The sequence below is a fragment of the Pteronotus mesoamericanus genome, unplaced genomic scaffold, assembly GCF_021234165.1.
Source record: "Pteronotus mesoamericanus isolate MK-2021 breed Mesoamerican mustached bat unplaced genomic scaffold, CSHL_Meso_final scaffold_651, whole genome shotgun sequence".
NCBI classification, from domain to species: domain Eukaryota; kingdom Metazoa; phylum Chordata; class Mammalia; order Chiroptera; family Mormoopidae; genus Pteronotus; species Pteronotus mesoamericanus.
This window is the reverse complement of record NW_026555325.1, coordinates 614,440-637,240: the sequence shown is the minus strand read 5'-3', so window position 1 is coordinate 637,240 and position 22,801 is coordinate 614,440. Positions and strand designations below refer to the sequence as shown.

General features: G+C 45.1%; 2 protein-coding genes across 2 annotated transcripts in view; both read left to right on the top strand.

The window, feature by feature from the left end:
* The window catches only part of LCT (lactase), a 59,679-nt gene that overhangs the window by 5,970 nt on the left and 30,908 nt on the right, over window positions 1-22,801 (top strand). Inside the window, exons 2-6 of the mRNA XM_054562786.1 lie at window positions 2,770-2,849; window positions 5,272-5,355; window positions 12,527-12,629; window positions 13,752-13,830; window positions 17,134-17,860. Of these exons, the coding sequence (XP_054418761.1) occupies window positions 2,770-2,849; window positions 5,272-5,355; window positions 12,527-12,629; window positions 13,752-13,830; window positions 17,134-17,860 (1,073 nt within the window). The remainder of the gene's footprint in view (window positions 1-2,769; window positions 2,850-5,271; window positions 5,356-12,526; window positions 12,630-13,751; window positions 13,831-17,133; window positions 17,861-22,801) is intronic.
* LOC129061747 (H/ACA ribonucleoprotein complex subunit 3-like) lies at window positions 18,712-19,335 on the top strand. Its single transcript, XM_054562515.1, has 2 exons — window positions 18,712-18,809; window positions 19,128-19,335. Exons 1-2 carry the CDS (start codon window positions 18,712-18,714, stop codon window positions 19,333-19,335), a joined length of 306 nt encoding a protein of 101 aa, XP_054418490.1.

The following is a 22,801-nucleotide window of genomic DNA, read 5'->3' as shown; positions in this document are numbered from 1 at the left end:
ACTTCTCCACGCCCATTAGGTGGCTACTGTTACAAAAGAAAAAGAAAATCATAAGTGTTGTTGAGGGTATAGAGAAACTGCAATCCTTATACATTGTTGGCAGGAATGTAAAATGAGTAGCTACTATAGAAAACAGATTGGCATTTCCTCAAGAAATTAAATATGGAATTACCATATGATCTAGCACTTGTGAGTATGTATGCAAAAACTTGAAAGCAGGGACTCGAACAGATATTTGTATACCTACTTTCATAGCATCATTATTCACAATAACCAAAAGGTAAGAAGAACCCAAATAAGTGCCTATGAATGAATGAATGAATACACTACATGTGGAATATATAAACTATGGTATATTATTCAACCTTAAAAAGAAATAAAATTCTGGCACATGCTACAACATGGACGAACCCTGAAGGCATTATACTAAGTGAAATAAGCAGCCACAAAATATAAATATTATATGATTCCACCTATATGAGGGACCTAGAGTAATCAAATTCACAGAGACAGAAAGTAGAACTGCGGTTTGCAGGAGATGGGAGGAGGGGAAAATGGGGAATTGCTATTCAATGGTGCAGAGTTTTGGTTTGGGATGGCGGGGGCGTTTTAGAGATGGATGGTGGTGATAGTTGCACAACAATGTTAACGTACATAATGCCACTGAACTGTATATTTAAACCTTTTAATGGTAAATTCTGTGTTAACATTTTACCACAATTTTTGAAAAGTTCTTTTCTAATCTTTTTCTATGTTTTATAAACCTCGTGTTGATGTGTTCAGTGTGCCAACACTGAGGAGGATACAAAAGAGGGGCGCTGGCGGAGTTGGAGGGCGGGGAGGAGACCCAACGTCCCGCCCGCGGGAAGAGTAGAACTGCACACAGCGTCTGCCGATTGCGTGACTCTGGGACGCAACGCAGGGCCGCGCCGGTTACCCGACCCACCCCGGCAGTGGAGGCTCGAAGCGTTGATATTAGCAGTTCAATATTGACCAGGTTCCTTTTATTGAAGTATTTGGGCCAAAAGGGAAGGGAGCAAATGGAAAGGGGCTATTTGTGCAGAGGGCGGAAATAGCTTTTGGAGGAATGACTTCCCTTTGTGGTGGAAACAGAACTGAGCTGATCCTCTAGTGAGGTCTGGCAGTGGCTCTAAGGGACAGGGATTTACATGGAGCTACCCAGTGATTTTCTATGCGAGCTTAAAACGGTTAATTCTCAACCCACAACAAATACTGATTTTGAGTCCTATAGACATGAATACCTACCTTTAACCACATCCAGCAAAAAAATTACAAGTAAGTTATCTTAAACCAGAGTAATTACCCCCCTTTCTGTCCCATAGAAAACATGAGCTGCAAGCTTAGATTGAGAATCTAGTTTTGGTTAATCTGCATTTTACATCACTTAAAAAAGTATAGCTTATGTTTAAACTGGGAACCAGTTGGGAACCATATTGGGGAAGTTTGATCATTTTGTATAATATGAGTATTCCTGGAACTTTAAGGTTCATTTGTTCAGTCTGAATTCTAAGAACAGCTTGCAAAGTCAAATAGAAATGATTTATGGGTTAATTGTGCTTAGGGATTAACTGTACCCTTGTTTCATTTTATTGGGCTAGAGATGGTACTAAATCCTACATTTCAAAAAGGTGAAGCACAAGCTGAGAACATATGTTCTATGTGAACTGACGTGATGATAGACTGAAGCAGGGAAATCGGTGGAAGGTAAAGTGCAGCCATCATCAGCACAATCATTAAATAACTGGAAACAGCGTTATCTTATCAGAATGAGAACTCAATTTGTCTGGCTGATATTCCTTGCTCAGACGATTTCAAAGTTCCATTATGCTTATCAAAATAAGCACTTTGTAGTTGGCAGGTGGTTGGTAGTGGTGGTTGCATTGCCTGGAAGATCCTTCTCCTGTACAGAATTTGGATGGAATTCTGCCTTATAGTTTGTGTCAAATGGTGGTTCTATTCCATTTTTGTTTAGTGTTTTCTAATTATAGGTTTGAGTACGTGCCCTGTCCCCAGTCCTAAACTTGATATTTGGAGGGAATAAAGAAATGTTTAAGTTTTGTTCCTCAAGTAGCATACACTCCAGTGAAAGACAAAGGTATATGCGCATCAAAGGGACAGCAACACAAACAACCGAAGGGTCCCAGCCCACAGTTGCGTTTCTCTGAGTGTGTTCTGAGGACCACCACATGGGAAGCACCTGGGAAGCTTGTTACAATACACCTGTTCCTGGGCCCACCCCAGCCTTCTGAGAAGCAGGACGGTGGCTCTGATGCACACATATTTGAGCACCACTGCTGGGTGATGAAATGTCAAAGCAAGTGGGTACAAGCTCCCCTGTTTACATTCCCTGTTGTCCCCCGCTGTGCACAGTAGGGGTTGAACTGATGTTTGTACAGTGAATAAGGCCAAGTAACAGCAGCTCCCTGAGTGCACCCTACCTTTGAAAAGAAGTTGAGGAATCAGGGCAGGGTAACTGCTTCTGCTCTTCTCAAAGACTTTTACAAGTATACTGCATTTCAGAGTCCTGGTTTATGTGAAACATTTGCTATAGGGACATTTTGTAAGCCACCTTATCTTCTAAACTCTTTCAGCTAGGGTTCAGTCATGTGAGTGATTTCTTCAGAAATTCTCTTTAGATCAGTGAACATGGAATAGGAGTTGTTTGATAGGAAATGAGTCCACAAGCGGCTTCCGTGGTCACAGGCTCCGGCCTCGCTCACTGCGCTTCCCTCCTCTGGTTGCTTTCAGGTGGAAAGCTGTCGGTCGTCCTACGAGCTGAAGCGGTCTGGGAGCTGCTGCTAGAACCGTCCACGTCTTCCCTTGCCAAGGTGAGGGCGGTCCCTGAAATAGCATCTGTAACATCTGAGGAAAGTTGAGATTTTCATTTTAAAAACCAAGAGATGTATTTCTCTGTTGGCTTGACACTTCTACAAATGCCTGTTCTGAATGGTATATTTTCTCTAAATTCGTAATTACTTTAAAACAAAATCCCAGCTCCTGCCTCCACAAAGAAGTCAAATGCCTCTGCTTGTTCTGGTTTTTTTATTTAAAAAGAGGTCAGTTTATAGCAAAACAGGTACTAGGACAAAGGATTTGTTTGTTTTTTATATGTAATGGGCTCTGCAGAGCACTCATCCTGGTGTCTACCTCCTCTGAATAGAACTTTTGAACTAGGATTTTAATAAGAAAAGGTAAAACACCCAAGAATTAAACAGCCTTGGCCCTGCGACGCTGGCTGCTGGGCCGTGTGGAAAGCCATCAGGGAAGAGAGCCGATTCCTGTGGTTCTGGGCATTGACCGCTGCCGCACGCTGACAGCGCTGCCCCGTAGCAGACGCTGCTATCTGTGACCAGAGGGAGGCCCCCTACGTCAGCGTCTGGTCTTCAGATTTACAGCGCAAAAACTTAAAATCCAGACAAGGTACGCTCTAAATCACCTGTTCCGAGACTGATTGTACGGCCAGATGCCGTCTTAATTAATTTACAAGGGGCAGTAACAGCTATCAGTTATGAACTCCGGAGACCAAAGTGCTGATCCGAAAAGTGCTTGTGGAGCAAGAGCCTTTGAACTGGTCCCTCTGCCCTAATCCATGCCACGTAGCGCTGCTGAATTATCCTTCAAAAGCACATTTGTGCCCAGTTCCCTGCTGGGAAGTTACGCTCCCCTGAGCTGGTGCAAATTCCTCAGGCTCCCTGCTCTCTCTCTGACCTCACCTCTTATTTTCCCAGCATGCGCTCCACTTTCTTCCTGGCATTCCCTTCTTACCTCCTACCCTTCCTCAAACATCTCATCCAATGAAATCCTACTGATTATTAATGTCCTGTGAACATGCTCTACATCAGGAGGCCTTGCTCAGTAATGCTCCCTTGCTCAACCTGCTGTGCACTCTCCCCACTTGAAACCCTTTGTCATTTGTTCAGACCAGTAGTTCCCAAGTTTTGGTGTTGATCAGAATCATCGGGAGGGCTAGTAAAGCACACAGAGGCCAAGGCTTAAGGTGGAAGAACAGCCCTAGGCCTTCACAGGTGTCCCCAGTTCCCAGGGGAATCTAATTCCCACAAGGTCTGAGGATCCCTGAGAAGGACTTTCCTCATAGCACTTCCGAATCTCTGCCTTTTCTTCATGTAATTGCTGCCTTTACTAACACTCTCTTATTAGGTGGTCAGCACCTGTGGATCTTACTCATCTTTAAACCTGAATCACCACCCACTGTACCCAGTACAGTGACTTTCAAGGGTAGAAACTCAATGACTGTGTGGTACGGACTTGACAAAAGCAAGGGCTGAGAGGGTGGGTCGCAGAAGGTTTAAGTGGTCCTCACCAAAGTGGGGCGAGCGTGTGGAACGCTTAGTAAACACCGATGGCAACGCGAGCGGGAACCCCATAGGGCGCCCGTGGTGAATCAGTTATCCAAGGTCCACAGCACACACGATTGTCACCAGATGCCATTATCCACACTCTTTGTTCTGAAGGAACAGATGATCTTTGAGCAGGAGAAGACAGGCCTTGATGAGAAGGGTGGGGAGGGAATCACGGTGCTTTGGTTAAATGCTTAGATTCTGTGAATCGGCAGTTTTGGGAGTATATGCAGGCCCGAGACGGGGTGGAGGGGTGTGCCCTTCCCTGGAGCACGGGCTTGGGTGTTGAAGACCAGGGCGGTGAGAGCTGTGTTCTCGGTTAATCATACAGGCCAGAGTTGGACCAACTGGGGTGGCTTTAAGCTGTGGCCTGAGAGTAGCCAATGGCTATAGCCTACAATGAAAAGAAAACTCGGTACCCCAATAGGCTCTGCAGAGATCACTGAGGGGCCCATGGGCGGCAAAGGGCTCCACCACCTCTGACAAAGTGGGAGGGCCACTTTGAGGAGAGTGCTCCCCTGGGCAGCTGTGGCCTCTGCCTCCCTCCTTAGTGCTTACCTGCTTGGTGGGAACCCACCATGTCTGGCATCCAGTGCTTCACGCATTCATTCATCCACTTACTCATATGCAACTGAGCACTTACTGTGTGCCAGGCACTTTGCTGAGTACGTAGGCAATACATCCTCAACGACCTGCAGTGCCCCGTCTCAAACACACACATGCACACACTCTTACTCCATCCCCAGCTTCTACTCTGCCTGCTTGTCCCTTGGAAAATCCTACTTTGGAGTATTGAGTTCCATAATCAGGGAGAAACAAAAAGGGGACGCTTCTGAGCAGTTCTTCATCTTAAAATTGCTATGCTCTGATGACCCTGTTCCTTTATTTCTAGGATGCAGTCGATTTCCTTTCTCTTGATTTGTCTTATGAATGCCAAAATGAGGCAAGTTTGCTGCAGAGCCTGAGTGCCTTGCGGGTAAGTTGAGCCATTTCCCATATTGATAAGGAGCGGCAAAGGTTCCTGAGAGCATATTAGGTATTTAACACTCAGCTGATGTGTAAACTGAACTGCCCCCAACGGTCTGCAGGCCTGCAGAATGGTATCTGGGGAGCTTTCTGCTGAAAGCATCGCTAGAGGACATCAAGAGGTTAGGCAGTCTTCCCAGGGAAGGATAATGAGGGCTGACTTGTTCAGGTAAATATTTACATATATCTTCTACTCTTTTGTATAGAACCTACTGAGAATTAAAATTCTAGATCTAAAAGGATATTTCATGGATTTTGGTCATGGTAGCATAACGATGAACTGTACACATAAAAATGGTTGAGATGGTAAATTTTTTGGTATGTATATTTTACCACAGCTTTTTAAAAAGACATTTCACACCCAGGACTGCTAAATCAGATACCAGCTATTGGGACTTTCCTATAACTTCAGGCCCCTTCTTCCTGTACCTAGGGTTTTTTTCCTCAAGTCTAACAATTCTGACTCCTTTGAGAAAGTATGTCAGGTGTCTCCTACCCCAAAGGTAGCTGTCTCTGCTATGCTTGGGCACTGCTGTGCAACTTCCTTGCTTAATTCCCTGGAGTCCCGACTATTCCCCCATCTCCTGACAGGGTATAACTGATTACATAGCCAGCAGTTTCTTTCTGGACCTCCTGAGTCCTAGCAGTACTCCTATACTTACCTCCGAAGAGCTGCCCTCTTGCAGGCCTCTCTCCAGATGCCACCGGAATTCATCCAGGCCTTATTCTGGCCTGAAGGTTCTGGCACAAAGCCACTTGTCTCTACTTTCAGCCCTGTGCGTCCTGGCTTTGATCCCACACCAAGAGGGATGGATTGCGAGAGGAAATACTCATTTAAAGGCCCCGCTTATTAATGTCGAACCCTCAGTGGTGCAGCTAGATAGAACCTCCATTTTTCCTGAGGCAGAAGGCTCAAAATGGACAAATTAGCATCAGTCCCACCCCCATATCTCTGTCTTCCCAGCCAGCCAGTGTAGATGCTGTTACTTTTGTTATCTACAAGTAATGAGACGATCTCATCAAAGATAGCAGATGCCTTCACAAGACATTAGAGTAATAGCTGCTAGGGTTTCAGTGCCTGCTCTGCCCCAGGCACTGCATGGAGCATGTTATCCTCACATTCTCTCTACTCCTCACAGCACACCCAAGACTTCAGACACTTAATTAGTGTCAGATGCTAGGTAGTGAGTGTCTGAGCTGGGAGTGGAACCGGGGCTTTCTCATGACACCTCCCTGCCTCTCTAAAACAAAAATAAGTCCAAGGTGTTGGGATATTCTAATTAGGGTGGCGTTTTTGAAAACCACATATGATTTCAGTTGTTTTTGTGAACACCTTCTCACCTGAACCCAGAGCCTGCATTTGTGGGCCTGCTGCCAGATTTCTTAAACGTGCTGTTTGAGGCCTGCAGTTGCATATAATGACTAAATCTGCCTTTGGGAGGCTTCCAGTCAAGAGGGCAACATAGGCAGATGTGACTTGCCTCTTTGCCTCTTCAGACAAGCAACAGCTGGCTTCAGTGAACCCAGCAGCAACCAGATTAGAGTCACGGCTTGGCTCACCTAGGAATCTTCAAGCCCAGCACAAGTAGCAGCCATCTCAGATTACTCTACAGCTCAGGTGGGCTGTCCCAGGCAAAACCCAGGTGGGGGCTGCCCTTGGCTTCCACCACCTGGGAAACTCCAGGGCCAACACACACAATGGACAGCTACAGACCATCACCGTTGGAGAACCACCACCCTGTCCCTGCACAGCTAATTCTCCGTGGATGGCAGAAGTTGGTGCTCAGTGGTCACAGCCAGTCCTTGCAGCTGACTGGCCTGGGTAAATCCCTCCCATTGATTTGCCAACAGCAACCAAGACTCAACTACAAGAGGATGGTGTACTTAGCCCACACAGAGGGCGTACCTCAAGTCCCAAGCTTGGGTGATAGGGGAGGCTGCGTCACTGTAACCTACAAGGCGCCTACTCCATTAGGCCGTACTACCAAGACATGGTATCAAAGCAGCTCTACCTAATATATAGAAACAAACACAGAGAGGTTGCCAAAATGAGGAGACAAAGAAACATAGTCCAAATGAAAGAACATATCAAAACTCCAGAAAAAGAGCTAAATGAAATGGATATAAGGGATTTATCAGATGCAGAGTTCAAAACACTGGTTATAAGGATGCTCAAGAAACTTACTGAGGGCCGCAGCAGTATAAAAAAACCCAGCCAGAAATGAAGGACACACTCATTGAAATAAAGAACAATTTACAGGGAAACAACAGTAGAATGGATGAAGCCAAGAATCAAATCAATGATTTAGAACATTAGGAAGCAAAATAACAGCCGCACAGAACAATAAGAAAAAAGAATTTTAAAAAATGAGGATAGTATAAAACAGCCTCTGGGACAATTTTAAGAGGTCCAACATTCACCTTATATGGGTGCCAGAAGGAGAAGAGAAAACAAGAAATTGGAACTCTATCTGAGAAAAAAATAATGAAAGAAAACTTCCCTAATTTGGTGAAGGAAATAGATGTGCAAGTCCAGGAAGAGCAGAGAGTCCCAGTTATGAGGGATGCAAAGATGCCCACTCCAAGATGCCTGATTATCAAAAGGCCAAAAGTTAAAGCTAAAGAGAGACTTTTAAAAGCAAAAGAAGTTAGTTATTGGAATGTTGACTGGGAATGTTGACTGATGGGAGGGAAGAGGAGGAAGATCAGAATGGGTGCAGAGGTGAGGGGATTGAGAAGCACAAATAAGGAATTCTGGCCAAGATGGAGGTGTAGGTAGGTACGCTTTGCTTCCTCGCACAACCAAGAGAAGGAAAACAACCAATTTAAAAACCAAAAAACAACCAGAACTGCCAGAAAATCAAAAGTATGGAATACTTTTTGGAAGTATGGAAATGTATGGAAGTCCAAAAACCAAGGAGTTAAAAAAGCAACATTCATCCAGACTAGTAGAAGGGGCAGAGATGGGCAGCCAGGGCAGAGAGAGCATGTGACAAGGCAGTGGCTGGCAGACCAGGGCAGGAGAGGCAGTGGCTGGCAGACTGGAATACCCTACATTTGCATGTGGATAAGCTGGGAGGGACAACTGGGGAGTGGGACAGTCCACGCAACTCAGAGTTCCAGTGCAGGAAACTAAAGCCTCAAAACCTTTGACTGTAAAAACCTGTGGAGCTTGCAGCAGCAGGAGAAATACCCAGCCTCATGGGAGAGTCTGTTGGAGAAGCCCATGGGATTCTAGAATGCACACAAGCCCACCACCCAGGAGTTAGCACCTAAAAGGGCACAATCTGCTTGTGAGAAGCGAGGGAAGAGATGGAAAGTGGGGCGAGAGACGAGTAAGCTAGGAACAGCATTGTTCCTTCTCCAACCCTCCCTCCACATACGGTGCCACCACCCCACTCTGCAGAATGCCTGAGGCTCTGGCCCTTCCAATGTAACAGGTGCACCAAAACAAATAAATATGGCCCAACTGAAAGAAAAGATCATAACTCAAAAAAAGAACTGAGTGATGATGAGATAGACAACCTATCAGATGCAGAGTTCAAAACACTGGTAATCAGCATGCTCACAGAAATGGTTGAGTATGGTCAGAAAATAAAGGAAGAAATGAAGGCTATACAAAGTGAAATAAAGAAAAATATACTTGGAAACAACAGTGAAGGGAAGGAAACTGGGACTCATATCAACTATTTGGAACAAAAGGGAAAAATAAACATCCAACAGGAACAGAATGAAGAAACAAGAATTCAAAAAAAATGAGGAGAGGCTGAGGAACCTCTGGGACAACTTTAAATGTTTCAACATCCAAATCATAGGGGTGCCAGAAGGAGAAGAGGAAGAGCAAGAAATTGAAAATTTATTTGAAAAAATAATGAAGGAAAACTTCCCCATCTGGCAAAGGAACTAGACATGAAAATCCAGTATGCTCAGAGAGTCCCAGAAAACTTAGATCCAAGAAGAAACACACCAAGACAGAGCATAGTTATATTACCAAAGATTAAAGATAAGAAGATAATCTTAAAAGCAGCAAGAGAAAAGCAGAGTTACCTACAAAGGAGTTCCCATAAGACTGTCAGCTGATTTCTCAAAAGAAATTTTGCAGCCTAGAAGGGACTGGTAAGAAGTATTCAAAGTCAGGAAAGGCAAGGACCTACAACCTGGATTACTCTATCCAGTGATGCTATCATTTAGAATGGAAGGGCAGATAAAGTGCTTCCCAGAGAAGGTAAAGTTAAAGAAGTTCATCATCACCAAGCCATTATTATATGAGATGCTGAAGGAACTTATCTAAGAAAAAGAAGATGATCAAAAACTATGAGCAGTAAAATGACAACAAACTGACAACTATCAACAACTGAACCTAAAAAACAAAAACAAAAACTAAGCAAACAACTAGAACAGGAACAGAATCACAGAAATGGAGATCATGTGGAGGGTTATCAGTGGGGAGGAGGAGGGGGAGAATAGGGGAAAAGCTACAGGGAATAAGAAGCATAACTGGTAGATACAAAATAGACAGGGGGAAGTTAAGAGTAGTGTAGGAAATGGAGAAGCCAAAGAACTTACATGTACAACCCATGCTCAGAGATATGAACTAAGGTGAGCAGGGGTGGGGAGAATGCTGGAGGGAGTTGGGGTGAATGGCAGAGGGGTATAAAGGGGAGAAAAAATTGGACAACTTTAATAGCATAATCAATAAAATTACTTCTTTTAAAAAGCACAAATAGTTACAAAATAGCCATGTGGATGTAAAGTACAGTATAGGAATTGGAGAGCCAAAGAACTTATATGTATGACCCATGGACATGAACAATGATATGGGGGGATTGCCTGAGGGAGTAGGGGACACTGGGTGGAGGGGGGCAGGGGGAAATCAGGACAACTGTAATAGCATAATAAAATATAATAAATAATGAATAAATAAATAAATCTGTCTTTGGTCCTCTTCAAGGACTTCAAAAGAGTTTGCTGCTTAGCTAACAGGTTGAGGCACGCTGACATTTGAGAACACATGGTTTGTTTATGCAGGTCCAGCCCTCAGAGAGGCGCCCAGCAGAGCCCTGGTTCCTTTTCTGCTTGAGGATGTGGGTTATAGTTTCCCTTTTTACAGTAAAACACTCTCAAGAAGACTAGCTCCCACCAGTGTCTAGATAAAGCTATGAACCCTCAGTTTATAGCCCACTAGCCAAATAGTAAACCTTCCCTGGACAAACGTAGCAGCCACTTATTATACCCTGTACCAGGTCTTTATTCCTTTTGTTTCCTTAGATGGGAATTAAAAACCAGATGTTGCACTTGACAGCTCAGAAACAGCCCTCTAAAGAGTCAGGATGACCACTCTGATTATGCAGTGGTGAGAAGTGAGCTGGAGAGGAGAGGGTCCCTCTCTGGGATCGTTAGTTCCATGCCTGGTAGCATTTCCCATACAGTATCACACCCAGGATGGGAAGAGCAGCCAAGATCTCCCTGCAGAGAGCGGCTGCCCTGTGTCCAAAGGAATCTGAATTGTGCTGCCCTCGGCTTTCTCCTGATCTTCTTCCCCTCCCTCCTCATCCCAGGTCCCCGCACGTGCCTCTTCAAGGGGCCTCTTCCCATGGGCTGCGAGGGAAGAGGGCAATGTCAGGGCAGGGAGGAGCAGACACCCTCACCCATTCCCAGCTTCCCCCACTCCCCTCAGAGCACCTGCCTGCCTCTCTCTGTGTCCCAGGGACCTTTAGCAGTCGCTTCCATGGTCATGTTGATGTGTAGGGCCAGAGGACATCCTCGGGTCCAGCACAACGATGAAGAGCCATGGCACGTCCACAGGTTCCTCAGGAGCTACACAGGGTCCCACAGCCACATATCAGAAACGGCTCTACTCACCCTGGGAATTCCCTGCTCAGCAGCCAGCTCCTCCAGCTCTTCCTTCCCATGATAGATGGCACAGGCCTCCCTGCTGTGCACTGATTTCTCAGGAAGGAAGAACCTGCGCAGCTCCCTTGGTAGTGTAGCTCTCCTGCCTTGACCCAGGGAAAGAACAAGGCTGGGTGAGTGCTGCTCCACTAACTGTGGTCCTGGTCAACTTATCTGGCTCCTCAGAGCTTAAGGTATTTCATCTGTAAAGAAGGGATGTGATTACAGGCAGCTTTGAGAAAATAAAGAACATGCCTGGCTCCTTTTCCAGTAGCTGCTGTTGGTACCTCTCAGTGGCCTTTATCTGCTCAGAGAAGGACAAAGTTAGCAAGGGAAAAAGGATCAAACCCAACGTACCCAACAAAGATAATTTAAAGTGAAGTCAAACAACATGCCAGCCTAGAGATGTTTCCTTTGAAATTGAAATGCCTGGAAATGGGAGAAAAAATTATACCTGCTGAAGTTTTAATGGAAACAGCTCCTCTTATCTTTTTATTATGGAAAATGTCAAACATAACCAAGGTAGAAAGGAGAGTCTAATGAAATCACCCCCAGCTTCAAAATCTATCAACTTGTGGTTGATCTTGTTTCTTCTATACACTACCATCTCCCTTCAAAACCAGATTGCTTAGAAGTAAACCCCAGACATCCATAAATATCATGATGGTGGCACCTGATTAAGCTTCTTGTGATTCAAACCCCTGACAAGAGCAGAATGCCTTGTCACTGAACTTAATACAGAGCCTGGTTCTAGGAGGTGCCTTGTCAGCCGGCAATGGAAACACAGATGAACCTATCTCTTTGCTGGGGGTTATGGGGAGGGTAGTCTATGTTACTGAAAAGTATAACATTTCTTCCTCTGAGTCTAGAGTCAGCTCCCTTTTTTCGATTTATTTTTAGAGGGGAAGGGAGGGAGAAAGAGGGGGAAGAAACATCAATGTGTGGTTGCCTCTTATGTGCCCACTACTGGGGACCTGGCCCACAACCCAGGCATGTGCCCTGACTGGGAATCGAACCAGCGACTCTTTGGTTTACAGGCCTGCACGCAATCCACTGAGCCACACCAGCCAGGGCTAGAGTCAGCTCCCTTTATTACTTGAGATGGCTAGAGGTAACTTCCAAAACCAGATTGAGTACTTGTAGATTCTTGTCTTGAAATATATGTCCCTGTTACCAAAAGGCTTATTTCAGGCAGTTTTGGTTCACCAGCTGGCATTTATCTTTTTCAGACTGTTGAGCCAAAAGTGAAAGTTTTCATCTTCAATCTGAAACTCCAGGACTGCCCCTCCACCAGGAATAACCCAGCTGAGCTCTTCTTCAGGCTTTTTGAAAGTAAGCGGACCATTACTGGACAGGTTTTGCGTGACATTCGGCGCACTGATTGGGGGATAGTGGTCTTGAAAGTCTGGAGTTCCAATAGGAGGAGGGAGCCAAGAAGAGTGAGTCTGGGTTCCCTTGCCTCCCTATTGTCAGTCCCCTAGCTTCTGCTGACCCAAGAAAGACTACAGGTTCTGTTCAAGGATGCCAAGGATGCCTTGGTCTTATGGGAATAAGATGGCAGGCGTAAGCATGGGAACTTCTCCGTGCCTCCCTGTGCCCTTCATTGCCACTCCCCTTCAAGGTTTCTCACCTCTGTAGCCCTTAGCAGGGCTGCCTCTCGCCGCCCCTCCCCACCGCCAGCCCGCTCTGCTTACCCTTGTTCATTTCCCCGTTACCTCAACTTGCACTTGGCCCTGGTGGGTACCTGACCAATGTAGCGTTTCCTCAGTATCTCAAATTCTTGAGAGTGAATCTGATTGGTTGGCACGATATAGATTACTCCTTGTCCAGTTTGGTCAAGGGAAAGGTGGAGTCTGTTACAGGATCAGGGGCTGAGGGCCACTAGACGCACTGCAGAAAAGGGTCAAGGGGTATGTTTCTGGTGCCTTGATATTCAGTCCAGTCGCCCTGTAAGGTCAGAACATGGGACACGTGACTTGTAACCAGTGCAGAGCTGGCTTCACAGACATCATGGAACTTGTCCATAGATGCCACTTAATAACCCCTACCCTAACTCATCTTTCATGGCATGACAAATTCTGTTCTTAAATTCCATCCCTTTCTAAATGGTTAGAGTTGTCAATTTTATGTTTAATGTATAGTTTACTACAATTTTAAAAAATAATCCACCCTTTCTGATATTTGACCTTCTAAATGAATTGTTCTCTGTGTGGTCCCCAGACCAGCAGCCTCAGCACCACCCAGGGCAGTCCCACTCTCAAGCCCACTTCAGAACAGAAACCGGTCTGAAGCTCTGGAGTGGGCCCAGCCATTGGTGTTTAGTAAGCTCTATAGGTGATGCTGGTGCACACAGTTTGAAAACCACTGATCTAAGTCATAAGAAAGTAGAAACTGCTTCTGTCTTCCTTAAATGCTTAGCTTCAGGTAGAGTTACTTAAACTCCTTCTCTTACAGCCATCAATAAAGAGCAAGCACTCGCCATTGGGTGTGATGGTAATATATTCTTGAACTGTTCATCAAATTCCAAGAAAAGGTAAGATTAGATTTCTTTTCAAGCTACCAATAACTGATATTTGCAGAATGCTCTGCTGTTCTTTCACATGTATAATCTCACGAGACTGTTGTCATCTGCCTTTCAAACCAGTGAGTTCATTATGACATTCTAGAAAAGAGAGATGAAGGCTCAGAGGGGAAAGCAGGGAGAACCCATCTCTCCTGAATCTTACTCTAGGTGCAACGTGGTTCTGGCAGTCTTGCCTATCATTCGGCCACTTTGCAATTCACGCAACTAGCAGAGCTGGGAGTTGAACCCCTGCTTGCTAGTTTAATATCCTGTGAGTTTATGGCAGAGAAGGCTGGAATAAAGATAGATGTGACCACCCCACTGTGGCCACCTGACCTGAGTGAGTGAGGTTAGTCCTCTGCATCTGTTTCCTTACACACAATGTGGAGCATCTTCCTCTGAGGAGACGGTGTAGATAGGAAAACTGGCTGTTGCCATGGGGCAGAAGCCTAACTCAGTGGCATTCTCAGGACAGAGATTTTTATGTATGGTGGGGTTGCAAATAATTCCTTAACAAATGACTAAAGCACCAACATTTGTAAATGACATACTTAAAAAAAAATAGAGCAGATTTGAGGTTACCCCCATAAATATGGGACTCTCACGCGTTCATATTCCAATGTGCTTCTTGAGCGAGCGAGAAAGGGACGATATGGAAACCAGCACCGGCAGCTCCCCAGAGCCCTCAGCACTGCATGGGGATGTATTACACATGAAGGGAGCCCGGGCACCCTGCATTAAAGAGGGACAAAGGCTGGCAGAGGCAGCCCGTGGGCTGCCCAGACCTTCAGCTAGAGCTCTTCTTGTCATTCACCTCAGCATGGCTCTGTCCGAGGTCGTAAACTTCAGTCACCACCGCCTCTTTGTACTTTTCCTCTCCCAGCTCTTGGCCGTCCTGCGCTGTATCTCCTTCTATTATTTAGTCCTGTCAACTCACTTCAAGTCCGCAGTTCAGAACAACAGGCCCTGAGCAGGTGCTACATGTCAGGCTTTGTGCTGGGAGTATGAACAGTGCAATGAGCAAATAGGTCAGAACTGCTCCCTGACCACACTTGGAGTCAGCTGAGGAGTGCTGGGCTATGCCTTTTCAGAAAGTAAAACTCCGGAGGTCATAATAAAAGGGGTACCTTGAGCACTTAGTGATTATAAAACCACGAGGTGATACATGGCATCAGTTCCAAGGTTATCTAATTCCTTGATCTCTTGGTGCTTTGCCTGAAGGGAAGGTACCATTGGCTAATGTTCAACTGACAGTGGCGGTGGTTGGGGGTGCGAGGGAGGTCCTCGCCCAAGTCAGTGTTGACAGAGAGCCTGCCGGGAGCAGGGGCAGTTGGGCGGGGGTGGGTTTCCAGGAGGCCTAATTTTGTCTTCTCACTTGAGAATTTTAGACCTCAAAAGTGAGTCAGAGAGGCCCATAAGTGACTCTTACACAAGAGTGTGGCCTGAAACTCAGCACTGCTCCCCAGAGAAGAGAGAAGAGTCTTATCTGGGAGTCTCTGAGGTGGCTCAGAGCTGGGACTGGGTCGGCTAAAGGACGGACAGCTGGAGGGGCTGGGCCGAGACCGAGGCTTTGCGTGCTAAATCCCTTCCCAAGCTAGGAAACCCAGGACTCCCAGCTCCAAGGTTTACGGGGCAGGTTCTAGTTTATCCAGGGGCAGTTAATTTATTTCCTCAAGACCTTTTTTCTTCTAGGCTGGGACAGTCAGGGCCAGAGCACTGAGGCTATGCACAGAGTGGGTGCCACCTGTGTCCCTGTTGTGTTCCATTGTCATATGTATGTTTTGGATAATTCATGACTGTAGATCATCATTTTCCCCCACCATTCTCCTAGCAAATGTGGATGAGTTGATCCTTCACAAAACAGGGGGCACTTGGGTTGGGAAGGCCCAGGCTTCCCTTCATGGGATGGAGGTCCCTCCACAGCGCCCCTGTCACTTCTACCAGTTCTTCACTCTGGGCCAACCTAGCATAAGTGCCACCCCCTCCACAGCTCATTTCTCCCAGGTGTGCTCTCCTCGCCAAACCAGACTCGCCCACCTGGACCCGCCCTCCTTCAAGCTGCCCTCTGCTGGTGGAACTGCAGCAGGCCACGGTGCGGTGCTTTCCAGCCTGTGGGACATGACTCATAGACTGGGAAATCAGTTTAGAGCTTTGATTCGAAACAGTAAAAAACAAACAGTTTCCAAAAAATGAGAGCATTTTTATCCATTTTCTTTCAGATATATTTATTTCTGAAATAAAGCATAACACAAAATATGTATGGACATCTATACATCTACACACATAGTGATATATGTTTAAAAGTATAGACTCTGTGCTCTACCATTTGCAAGCTCTGTGATCAAGGAGAAGTTTTCATCAGGAAAAAAAAGCCAAGATATGAGTTCATTTACATAAATAAAGTTTGGAGGTGGACGGTGGCCATAATCATCAGGCATCCAGCTCCTGTCTTTTGTCACTCTTAAGTAGGCTTCAGCCTCGTGAGCCAGCACGGACACTTCTGCTGGGAAACATTTGCTAACCAGTCCAAGGCAAAAGGTATCTTTCCTGCAGGATGTTTTTCCTAAAGGCTTCCTCTGGGGTGTCTCCCCGTGAGCCTTTAACATGGAAAGAGGCTGGGCTGACGTTATGGTCACATCCAGGCGGCATGAAGAAGGGAGCTTATGGCCGGTGTCAATCTTTAACTGGTGCACGTCAGCAGAACTGTACCAGTAGCTCAAGTTTGGAAACATTGCTGCACCAGCTGGCAAACAGCTGCTGGTCCCTGCTGCCAAGTTGCTCATTTCTTTGTCTCAGTTTCCTCTGTAGGATGAAGATAAATAATTATGGTACCTAGCTCATAAATTTATTGTGAAAATTAAATGAGATAATATACATGCAATTTTATCACAGTGGCCAGCACAGAATCAAGGCTCAATACATCAAAGTCAACATTATTCTTAGCTATATGTTATAAGCAAAGATTATGAGAAGGAAAAAAGTATGGCATCAAAATCGAAGGCGATATTCAAGGGTGAGCTAATACGGAGAGCAGCAGCATTGGTACAGTACCTGAACTCATGCGGGGGCAATCATAACTCAACTAAGAAGGGGTAATAATAATAATTTTTCCATCTACCAGTCACTTCCTACCCATGACTCTGTAGATACGACTTTCCATTCAGTGTTTCTGGTATCTTTACTGATTAAACACATCACTGTTCATCAACCTGGGGCATTTGTTACTCAGAGTCATTACTTATTATGTTCTTTTATGTCACTTCAATCCCGTAGCAGGTCTTGTTCTCTGACTGACAGCCTGACCCTTCAGGCTGCCCAGCAGAGGAACTTCAAGATGACAGCAGGCTCCTCGCCGCCCAGCTCAGCCTACCAGAGAGTCCAGGAAACATTTGCTAACCAGTCCAAGGCAGAACGAGATGCTTTCCTGTGGGATGTTTTTCCTGAAGGCTTCCTCTGGGGTGTCTCCACGGGAGCCTTTAATGTGGAAGGAGGCTGGGCTGAGGACGGAAGAGGGGCAAGCATCTGGGACCAACCTGGACTCCAGAAGGCCACCAAGGACCAAGCAACGCCAGCCGTGGCCAGTGACAGTTACCACAAGGTGGACTCTGACGTCTCCCTGCTTCGTGGCCTCCGAGCTCAGGTCTATAAGTTCTCCATCTCCTGGTCCCGCATCTTCCCCACTGGGCACGGAAGCAGCCCCAACCTCCGGGGTGTCGCCTACTACAACAAGTTGATCAATAGCCTGCTGGACTCGCACATCGAGCCCATGGCCACGCTTTTCCACTGGGACCTGCCACAGGCCCTGCAGGATCGAGGTGGGTGGCAGAATGAGAGTGTGGTGGACGCCTTCCTGGACTATGCAGCTTTCTGCTTCTCCACCTTTGGGGACCGTGTGAAGCTGTGGGTGACCTTCCACGAGCCGTGGGTGATGAGCTATGCGGGCTACGGCACTGGCCAACACGCACCGGGCATCTCCGACCCAGGGGTGGCCTCTTTCAAGGTACTTCTCATCTTTGCATCTCCTACTCATTGAAAGAGATAGGACATTTGGCTGGAAGACAGTCATTTTATCTTCGCATCAGCAAGTGTTTACTTTTTTCTTTTAAAGGAAATCAGAGGGAGGGAAAAAACTATAAATCATTTATCACTTGATTTTGTCCAAATACTGTGCTGGCACTTTAAAAATAGTTATTACATCCTCAGAACAACTCTGATGGATCAGGAAATTGGGGGCCAGGAAGAGAAACAGTTTGGTTACAATGACATTACTAGTGGGTTCATTTAAAGCCAGAATTTGAGCCCAAGCCTACCTGACTCCAGCACAAGTTTTCTGTGTCATCCAACACTCTTAGCTGCAAGTGACAGAAACCCAATCCAAATTTTAAAGTAGGTAAGGAATTTATGAGTTCAGGAAACTGAAAAGTCTTGGTTTTACGTGATCAGAGTGGAGCTTGATCAGACCACAAATGATGTTGCAGGGACCCAGTTTTTCTTCTTCTCCTGCTCCCCTTGTTGGCTTTATTCTTGGGCTACTTTGTAGCCAGATGGCAACAGCCTTGCGCTCATGTATTAAGGTCAGTAGGAAAAAAAGCTTGTCTCTGCCTGTCATTCCCAGCAAAAGTCTCCCTGTGTCTCCTGGTCTCAGTGTGGGTCACATGAGTCCCCTGAACCAGTCACTGTTTGGGCTAGGGGTCTGTGGGGCACTGACTGATACCAGTCCCAGCTGTATCCCTCAGCACACCGGCTGAGAGGCAGGGAAGTGGGGGAGGTGGGGAATGCGTTGGCTTTCAGAGAGCTGTCAGGGTATCATTTTGACAAGAAGGAGATGTATGTAATGGAGGTGAAATTAACATGGATTCATATGGCTTTCTTCCACCATTTTCCTTTTTCTTCAAAATCTCCGAGGAAACCCACCAGCTTTCCCTGGCAACATTCTTCAGGATAGACGTGTTAGTCTGGCTTTCCCCTGCCACACTATGCATTTGGTTCCGAAATGAGCACTTACTGTGCGCCATGCTAGGTGTTAAGGAGGATACACAGCCCGTGCCCTCAAGATGTTAAACATTTTGGGGAAGATGATACTGACACATATAAGGATAGAGACACATATAAGGAAAACAATTCAAAAAGTCCACAATTAGAGTGAGCTGGAATACTATGAATAAATGACTCAATAAAATGTCAAAAATTAGAGCACTTAAGATTTCCGTGTTCAGACGTGAGGTCGTCCGTTAAGACTGACCTGTGGTCGGAGTTGGAACCTCCAGCTTCAGCGTGATCGTGTTTCTCCAGTGTTACCTCAATGAACAGGGAGACCGGGTCTATACCCTGAAGAAGTTTGACCCTATGGAACAACAGACCTGCTCAGCCTGTCCTGCTCAGTTCTCCCCAGACGACAAATACTCTAGGCACCGAATCACCATCAAGAAACGTTTCAAGGTGCTGATGACCCAGCAACCATACCATGTACTCTGAGGGTCCCTTAAATTTCATGTCTTTTCTGCTGCCTGCTACCCCTCTGAGACTTTCTGAAACCAAGCTCTTCAATTTGTGAGCCTTGAAGACTTCTTGCCACACTTGCTTTTTGGAATCCAGTGTCATCATTATCTTTGATCATGTGTGTGCGAGGCGATCATGGTAGCATCACTTAAAAGGGAACAAGTTTGAATATGTTTTTCATATTTGACTTACTGTCATATTTGACTTACTGTTTTTCATATTTGACTTACTGGAAAAAAAAAAGATTCCCATGTTCAGCAAGTGAGTTCACAATGAAGAGTCAACACTTCTGAAAGAGGAAAGTTTGAACCTTTCTGTTTCCCCTTGTTGTGAAACTCATTCAAACCTTTTCTCCTTAGGCTTCTTTTTATCTAATTTAAAAAAATCAATTACAATTACATTCAGTGTTATATTAGTTTCAGATGTACAGCATGGTGGTCAGACACTTACATAACTCACAAGTGATCTCCCAATGTCTAGCACACCCTTCACACAAGGCATAGTTATTAAAATGATATTCACTATATTCTCTATGCTGTATTATGCATCCTCATGAATGTTTTGTAACTGCCAATTTGCACTTCTTTTTTAAAATGTTTTTAAACATTTTTATTTATTGATTTTGAGAGAGAGAGAGGAAAGGAGAGAGAGATCGGGGATTGAACCCACAACCTTGGCATAATGGGGTGACATTCGAACCAACCAAGTTGCCTTGCCAGGGCCAATTTGTACTTTTATTTTAAGTAATATAACTTTTAAAAAAATATGTTATTGATTATGTATTACAGCTGTCCCAATTTTTTCCCCTTTGTCTCCCTCCATCCAGTACCCCTGTTACCTCCAGCAATCTCCCCCGCCCTAGTACCTGTCCATGGTCATGCATATAAGTTCTTCCATTCTTTATAAGTCCTCTATTTCCTGTACTGTGCTTAACCTCCGCCTGTCTATTTTGTACCTACCAGTTTGTACTTCTTAATCCCTATACCCTTTCCCCCATTCTCACCTTTCCCCTCCCAACCGATAACCCTCCAAATGATCTCCATTTCTGTGATTCTGTTCCTGTTCTAGTTGTTTGCTTAGTTTTAGTATTTTAGGTTCAGTTGTGATAATTGTCTGTTGTCATTTTACTGTTTATAGTTTTTGATCATCTTCTTTTTCTTACATAAGTCCCTTCAGCATCTCATATAATAATGGCTTGGTGATGATGAACTTCTTTAACTTTACCTTCTCTGGGAAGCACTTTATCTGCCCTTTCATTCTAAATGATAGCTTTGCTGGATGGAGTAATCCAGGTTGTAGGTCCTTGCCTTTCCTGACTTTGAATACTTCTTACCAGTCCCTTCTAGGCTGCAAAGTTTCTTTTGAGAAATCAGCTGACAGTCTTATGGGAACTCCTTTGTAGGTAACTGTCTCCTTTTCTCTTGCTGCTCTTAAGATTCTCTCTGTATCTTTAATCTTTGGCATTTTAATAATCATGTGTCTTGGCGTGGCCCTCTTTGGGTCCAACTTCTTTGGGATTCTCTGAGCACACTGGACTTGTATATCTATTTCTTTCACCAAATTGGGGACGCTTTCTTTCATTATTTTTTCAAATAAGTTTTCAATTTCTTTCTCTTCCTCTTCCCTCTCTGGCACTCCTGTGATGCAAATGTTGAAACATTTGTAGTTGTCCCAGAGGTTCTTCACACTGTCCTCATTTTTTAACATTCTTTTTTCTTCTTGCTGTTCTGATTGAATGCTTTTTTTCTTCCTTATATTCCAAATCATTGATTTGAGTCTTGGCCTTATCCTCTCCATTGTTTATTCCCTGTAGATTTTTCTTTATTTCACTTATGTAACCTTCATTTCTTCATGGGTCCTTTTTGTGCTACTGAAGTACCCAATGAGCTCCTTCAGCATTCTGATAACCAGTATTTTGAACTCTACATCTGATAGGTTGTTTATGTACATTTCATTTAGTTCTTTTTCTGGAGTTTGTTCTTTTCTTTCATTTGGGCCATGTTTCTTTTTCTCCTCATTTTGGCAGCCTCCCTGTGTTTGTTCCTGTTTATTAGGTAGAGCTGCTTTGACTCCCTGTCTTAGTAGCATGGCCTATTGTAGAAAAGCACACTGGAAGCTGTATGGGGTAGAGCCTTAGATAATCACCGGGGTAAGGCAACTTGTGTCACTGCTCTGTGGCTCTGTGTGTGTGTGTGTGGGGGGGGGTGCTCAGAGAGGGGACAATGCACTGCCTGGCCTCTAGAGTTTTGCCCAGGAGGAAGAAGTCTTCTGACACTCACCCTGTTGCCAGTGACTTCAGTTGCTCACCATATGCCACAGGTGCCCTTCCAGCTGTTGCCCTGGAGCTGAATCCCAGAGGCGGTGAGTCTGTGTAAGTCCTCAGTCTGTTGCAGGCTATTGAAGAGCCGTTTCCTGAGAATACCTCCGTTTCTTCTGCCGCCCCAGCCCTCACCGGTTTATACATCCTGAATTTGTGAATATTTACCTTTCTGGCACTGGAACCCTGGACTAAGTGGTCTGGTCTTGTCTTGGACTGGGATCTTTGCTCCCCAGGTATCCCTTCAGATTTTTATCCACCACATGTGGATGTGGAACCACCTGTTCCACATCTCTGCATTTCTGCCCCTCCTGGCCATCTAGATGAATGGCTTCTTTAAATCCTTGGCTGTCAGACTTCCATACAGTTTGATTTTCTGACATTTCTGGGTGATACTTTTGTAGTCTTGTTGTAATTTTTGCTGTAGTTGCACGAGGAGACGAGGCATGTTTACTTATGCCTCCATCTTAACCAGAAGTCCAAAGTCAATCTGTACTTCTTAATCTTTTCACCTTTTCTATCCAGACCCCCAACGCCCCTCCCACTGGGCAACCATCAGTTTCTTCTTTGTATCTATGGATTTGTTTCTGGTTTGTTTTTTTTTTAGATTACACATATAAGTGAAATCATATGGTATTTGCCTTTGTCCGACTTGTATCACTCAGCATAATACCTTCTAGGTCCATCTATGTCATTGCAAATGGTAAGATTTCATTCTTTTTTATGGCCAAGTAATATTTCATTGTGTATATGCACCACATCTTGTTATCTAATTGTCTATTGATGGACACTTGGGTCTTGTTTTCTTTTTTTTTAAATTTTGATTAATTAATTTATTTTTTCAAATACAATTGTCTCTGCCTACCCCTCACCACTTTCCCTTGCCCCCTCCCTCCCTCCCTCTCTCCCTCAACTCTTCCCCTTTGGTTTTGTCCATGAGTCCTTGCTATATGTTCCTTGACTTTCCCCTTCCCTTCCTTTTCCTCTGCCCCCCCCCCCGCCCCTCCTTTCCTCTTGTCTCTTTGGTTTCTTTTCCTTTCAGTGTTGCTGGTCTTATTTTCCTTGCATCTTTGTATTGTTGGTTAGGTTCCATGTATAGGTGAGATCATATGGTATTTGTCTTTC